We start from the raw sequence: 6505 nt of genomic DNA on the forward strand, positions 1-6505 counted from the left end.
GACAAACCACCGACCTCAGCAGGGAAGCGCGTTTCCCTTAAATCGGGGGTAACATCGCATCGGGTCCGGCGGAAGTGAACACGACCGTCACGGCGATGCGGAGTCCAGGCTCCGCCGGCGCGTCGGGCTCGCGAGTCAGACGCTTCAGCCTGGGCCTGCGGAGCAAACCCCTCGGCCGACTCCGGTGAAAATGTCTGCGGTTCTGTGCTTCAGGAGGTTTGTCGACGAGCGACTCGCCGCCGCCGCCGAGGAGATACTGGGAGTCTTTGAGAAAGCCGTGGTGGTGTACGAGGAGGAGATCGAGCGTCAGCGGAGACTGCTGGACATCGTCTTGAAGCCCGAGATAAAGCTGCACAAGAAAGGTTCGTGAGACCGACGCTGTCCGTTGCTAACTGATAACGGGGGGGGGCGGATTTACATACGCCTGGCGACTTTTATATACGATTAAGTTTTAGGATAAATTGTGATTACTGGTTTTATCGCTGGTTGATAACTAATGGACTGTTGGTCGGATAAAACGACACATATGAAGAGGTCACCTTCGGCTGTGGGACATTACAAAATGCATTTTTCATTATTTTCTCTCATTTTAAAGACAAAATTATTGATTAATCCGTAGTGAAACTAATTGTTGGTTGCATCTCTACTTTTACCTAAAGGGTTTGAGTACTTCTTTGACCACTGGAAGATTCATAGCTTTACATAGGTGCTCCTTTTAACCAAACCACTAAGTGCTTCTTTTGTCCTTCCCTTCAGACATCTCACAGTCATCTATCTGTATCAAGGAGATTCTCCTGGACCAGCAAGAGCTCTGTAACCAGGAGAGGAGCTCCAGTCTGAACCAAGAGGAACTAGAGGCCCCGGGGATTAAAGAGGAGCAGGAGGAACTCTGCGCCAGTCAGGACGGAGAGCAGCTCGTACTGGAGCAGGAGGCCGATTTGTTTAAGTTAAGGCGTGATTGCAGTGAAGATCAGACTCTGCTTTGGGATCCTGACCAAACTCAGAGGGCAGCAGAGAGAGAGCCGCTGACCAACATTTCGGTTATAGTGATAAAATCTGAATCTGACAGAGAGGGCTCAGGTGTATCAGTATCCAACGGTGACCACCACTGTTCATACAGCTCTCACACAGCTAAAAGCAAAGGCCACGAAAGAGGAAACCAAGAAAATGCAAGTGCGGATCAGAAACCAGAGAGCAAACATTTCAAATGTCTATTTTGCACCGAGGAGTTTCATGATTTCTTAAAGTTAAAAATTCACAAAAGGACCCACACTGGTGAAAAACGTTTTAAATGTGACACTTGTGGGAAAGGGTTCACCCAGAAAGCTCTGGTGACGAAACACATGGCGACTCACACGGGGGTGAAGCCCTTCAGATGCAGAGTTTGCGGCAAGGAATTCAGCTGCCAGTCAAACTGCGTCAGTCACATGAAAACTCACACGGGCGACAAGCCGCACACCTGCGTCACCTGCGGGAAACGTTTCAGCCGCGGCGCAGACCTGAGGAGGCACAACCGAACCCACACGGGGGAGAAGCCCTACAGCTGCGTCTACTGCGGGAAGGGGTTTTCCTACCACTCATCGCTCACAAATCACGTCCGAGTGCATACCGGGGAGAAGCCTTACAAATGTATCTGGTGCGGGAAAAGGTTTGCCGTCAGCACTACGTTGAAAATACACACCAGAGTCCATACAGGGGAAAAGCCGTATAAATGCAGCTTTTGCGGGAGGACTTTTGCTCATAACACAGGACTGAGGTTACACAGAAGGATCCACGCAGCGGAGAAACAACAGGGCTCAAATGCCTTCTGAGGGACGGTTCAAAAAAAAGTTCAAAACGTGCACAAAGTCAGATTAGACCGTTGGGGTCAAAGTTAAACTTGTGCCATGTTGGAAGCATTTGTAGAAAGGTTTTTAGGTTTGACCTTGTAAGATTCAAGACTTATAGTTAAAAACTGACTCAGGGGCTTATTCAGACACGAGACTGAGGTGTAAATATGCCGTCGTATTTATGTGGTGTGGGCTGAGTTTTAATGGGGTACATGGTGACACAGGGCTGCACAGATAACCAGCTTTGCAGTATGTCGATTTCAGTGCGTGATAATGTATCTGAATGTACGGAGGGTCTGCTTCTTTACCATCCGGCTCTACAGAAAATGTGTCTCCATATCAACAGGTTCCCTATGGGGACAGAAACATTCGATTCAAATCCGGGTGATACCGGCAGTAATCATAGTAGCTCTGCCGTGGCTGAAACTGTTCTCTCAGTAATTGTTTTAGACAATTTATGAAGGAAAAAGAACAAAAACAAACGTACACTCATCCCAGCAGACCGAAATCCTCTGTTACTGCAGCTTTGAGGAGAATGAGGCTGGCAATGCAAACATTTTCTTTCCTGCACCTACCTCTACAGCCTATTTATCAGCCTGTTGCCTTTTTGGTATTTTATTTTCTACTGCTGCATTACCAGTGCATGCTACCCCCAGATATTATTGTATCACATTACATTAAATATGCTTCTTACACTGTTTATTGCTGGCTCTCATTTATCTGCTAGACCAAAGTGAGGGCTTGAAATGCCCACACTCGCCTTTCTATAATCTCTCTGGTCTAAGAGTCAAAGTTATTCAAAGATATAGTAAGAACACGTTCATCGTGGGCCACACAAAAATCCATAAGAATACAGCCACTGTTTCAAGTTCAGTCAACCCCTTGTTCATGATTTAATATATATTTTGATTGGACACTCTTTGAAACCAAATTTGCTATGGATAATCATAATCCACAGACGGTGATTCTCATTATATTTGTGACCTTCTTGTTTTAATGGAGGAACACGACAGTCACAATTTCCCCCTTGATCAGTGTCATTGTCCACGACACATTATTTTAAAAAGTAAAAATAACTTTAAAAAAAAAACTGTACGTTTGAGGGAGGAACTGAATGGTTTGCTTTTATTCTCTAACTTTCACCGTACAAGAATACGGAATTTTGAGGGGCCTGCCATAACTGTTTCTTTGTCAGGGGAAAAAAATAATAAAAATAAAAAATACGTGAGAAACGTAGTGCGGGGTGTTCACCTGTGCTTTGTGTTCGAGCAAAACTAGGACGGTATGGTCAAAGTGTGCCGAATTTGAGCTCTTAATCTGTAAATTCCACCGGAAATGGCTCACGCCGTCGTTCCTGCCGCCCCGCGGGAAAGCGCGCCGTCGGGACCGAGGTAGTCCGGCTCGAACCACTTGTTTTAAGACAGGGGACATGTTCGCGGCGGAGGGTCTGAGGCGGCTGATCAGGGAGCGACTGGCCGCGGCTGCGGAGGACATATTGGGCGTCTTTGAACAAACGGTATCGGTGTACGAGGAGGAGCTCGACCGTCAGCGCAGACTGGTGGACATCGTCCTGAAGCCCGAGATAAAGCTGCACAGGGCAGGTGAGGACAGCCACAGTGTCCACTTGAAGACAAATGATATAAACCGGTCCCGCCGCTCACACGAAGCCAGAGTGATGCGAATACGACAGTTCAGGGACAGGGTTTGTGTCTGGGGGGGGGGGGGGGTCTGTTTCCCCACAGCGCCCCCTGCGTGGTGGTGGGGGAGAAGGTTACGGTTAGGCGTAGCAGAGATAACCGGCTCTCGGTTAAGTTAGGAGTGAGGGTTAAGCAATTTAGAAGAGGAGTGGTTGGGGGTTGAGGTTTGGTTCAGATCTAGGTAAGGGGAGATTTGGTGTTACAGTGTATTCTGTGACTGTAACCCCCCCCCCCAGCACGAAATTTCTAGTAAGGTACCATTTATAAAGGGTTTATGAGATTCAAGTGATTTATTATTAATTTTAAAATTCTCCCATCACAAGAAGAATTAACAAACACCACTCAGACAGTGTTTCACCATCTCCATCACACAGGTGTGTCTAGTCCCACCGACTCGTAGTAAGCTCTCCCGGGCCCGGCTTATAATTTTGGACTAGAGCTGCAACGACAAGTCAATCGAAGGAAAATTAATCTGCAACCGTTTTTGACAATCGATTTTATTATTTCAGTTATTTTTCAAGCAAAAAGAGCCAAATGTTTGCTGGTTTCAGCTTCTCGAAGGCTTTTGCTTTGTCTTATATGAGACTAAACTGAATATATTTAAGTTTTGGGGTGTTGTTTGTTTTTTTGAAGACATCACCTTGGGTTCGGGGAAATTATGAGGGGCTTTTTTCACTTTTTTCACTTTTTTTTTTTTTCAACGTTTGACCTAACGATTAAAAATAACCTGCAGATTAATCAGTAATGAGAATGGTGGTTAGTTGCAGCCTGATGTTGGATGCACAAATATCTTACACTAAGGGGTTCTTCCTTTGTCGTTCCCTCCAGAGCTCCCTCAGCAACATGTCTGTAAGGAGGAGGAGGAGGTTCTCGCTGCACGTCACCTCTGTAACCAGGAGCGGGACTCCTGCCTGGGACCAGAGCCTCCACAGATTAAAGAGGAGCAGGAGGAACTCTGCACCAGTCAGGAGGGAGAGCAGCTTGTACTGAAACAGGAGGATGATCTCTTGAAGTCAAATCCTACCTATGAGAGAAGTGGTCACAGTGAAGACTGGTCTCTGGTGGTGAATTGTGACCACAATCAAAGTGCGTCAGAGAGAGAGCCTCCGGACAACATTTCAACTAAAAGGCTGAGATCTGAAAGTGACAGAGAAAGCTCTGGAGAATCTGAGCCAAACAGTGACCGTTTTCAAAGGGGCAACCATGGGAAGGTGGCAAAACCAGAGAGGAAACAGAGGGGGGCCTCAATATCAACTAGAAACCTTAAGCCAAAAATAAACAGGGAACAATATGACCAAGAACACGAAACAAACAGCAGGGAAAACACAGAATCAGCTAGTAATTCTCAGCCCAAACCAAATGACGCAGACTTTCCTTTGTATAAGCAATTAAAAGGTCACACGAGGACTCACACTGCTGAGAAGCCTTTCAGTTGCACGGTTTGTGGCAAGGGATTCCGCTTCAAACGTTACCTCAAACAACACATGATAACCCACTCGGGCGAGAAGCCGTACGCTTGCAACACGTGCTGGAAGGGTTTCCGGCGTTTGGAACATTTGCAAATTCACATGAGGAGTCACACTGGTGAAAGGCCTTACAGCTGTGCTTACTGTAAGAGGGCGTTTTCTGTAAGCTCAACCTTGACCAAACATGTCCGGTTGCATACGGGTGAGAAGCCTTATGCGTAGCTGCAGTGTTTGGGGAGAGCTTTGAATGTGAGAGCAAGACCAAGAGAGGCACACAGGCGCAGCCTTGAAGGAGAAGAGTTCACAAGCTGCTCAACCCCGAAGAAGCAAACGACTGACTGCCAGGACACTTGTGTGAAGTTTCTCACAAAGTGCCGCATTGTGGACTTAACATGTCAAAAAAGTGAATGTTTCATTTACAAATGTTTGACCTTATTCACCAGGAATTCTTGTTCTTGTTCCAGCCCACGTTCTATCGAAACATTTTGTAGGTAGCAGTGTCATGTCTGGTTCTGCATTAAACAAGCTATAATAAGAGCCACACTGGAGTGTGTTTCCAAAAGTCAAGGCAAAATAAAGTGGAAAAGCCGTATCCTTGGGATGGCAAATGTAAAAAAAAAAAAAAAAAAAAAAAGTCGGTGAGAAATAGAAGATAGTGAAAAGAACTCTGGCGTATGAAACAGTTCACACAAGCCCAGGCAGTAGCAAGGAGAGGAAAGTGCTGTGAAACTGCGATCCGATCGGAAGCATGAATATAAGGAAGTCTAGGAAGAAGGAAGAATCCCAGTAAACTGGAAGACGCAATAATTATTTCCATAAGGAAACCTGGGAATGATGACCGATTGCCTTGACATCACACATCTGTAAAGTGACGGGACAAGGGGTGGAATGAGAGGTTAGTGTACTTCTTGGGGGAAAAAAAAGGTGTATGGTGGCTACATACTTGTATGTATGTAGGCTGTCTGGAGGATGGAAAAAGGAAAGCTCAGGTAAATAAAGGGACAGTGACTGCAGTGTTTTTTAATGCTGAGAAAACATATTACATGTTATTATTACGGAGGGAGGGGCTTCTGATCAAATTGCACTTAATGGAAGTTAGGGAAGTTTGTGGGTTTTAAGTGGACAGTCTTCATTAATATATTCACGTTACTGAGATCAAATATTATGGTGCCTTTGCAAGCGGTAGACACCATAATCAGAATCAGCTTTAGTGATACTCGTTGGCCATGTATGTTTGTGCAAACAAGGAATTTGACCCAGGTTCCCAGTGGCTATCGATTCACTTAAACACAGTACGCAGCACCGTTAGTAATGTCCAGGGAGATGCACATGGACATGCAGCAAAAAAACAAGGACAACAGAGCTGAGCAAAGATAAATAAACGTGTAGGTGTAACAGTAGGTGTGTGCGGGTATGCACGTCTATGTACAGTATACACAGCCTGTTTGTATTCATTCTTCACAAGTGATGGATGATATGTACATTATTGCACAATGTGAGTTTTAAGCCAATA

The 6505-nt window shown here is 45.7% G+C and overlaps 1 protein-coding gene across 1 annotated transcript; it reads left to right on the top strand.

Moving 5' to 3' along the window:
• Positions 1-80: 80 nt before the first annotated feature.
• Positions 81-5529, top strand: LOC120804913 (zinc finger protein 135-like). Its single transcript, XM_040154639.1, has 4 exons — positions 81-362; positions 757-1810; positions 3099-3430; positions 4355-5529. Exons 1-4 carry the CDS (start codon positions 191-193, stop codon positions 5212-5214), a joined length of 2418 nt encoding a protein of 805 aa, XP_040010573.1. The 5' UTR covers positions 81-190; the 3' UTR covers positions 5215-5529.
• Positions 5530-6505: the final 976 nt, after the last annotated feature.

The sequence above is a fragment of the Xiphias gladius genome, chromosome 19 (assembly GCF_016859285.1).
Source record: "Xiphias gladius isolate SHS-SW01 ecotype Sanya breed wild chromosome 19, ASM1685928v1, whole genome shotgun sequence".
Taxonomy (NCBI): Eukaryota; Metazoa; Chordata; class Actinopteri; order Istiophoriformes; family Xiphiidae; genus Xiphias; species Xiphias gladius.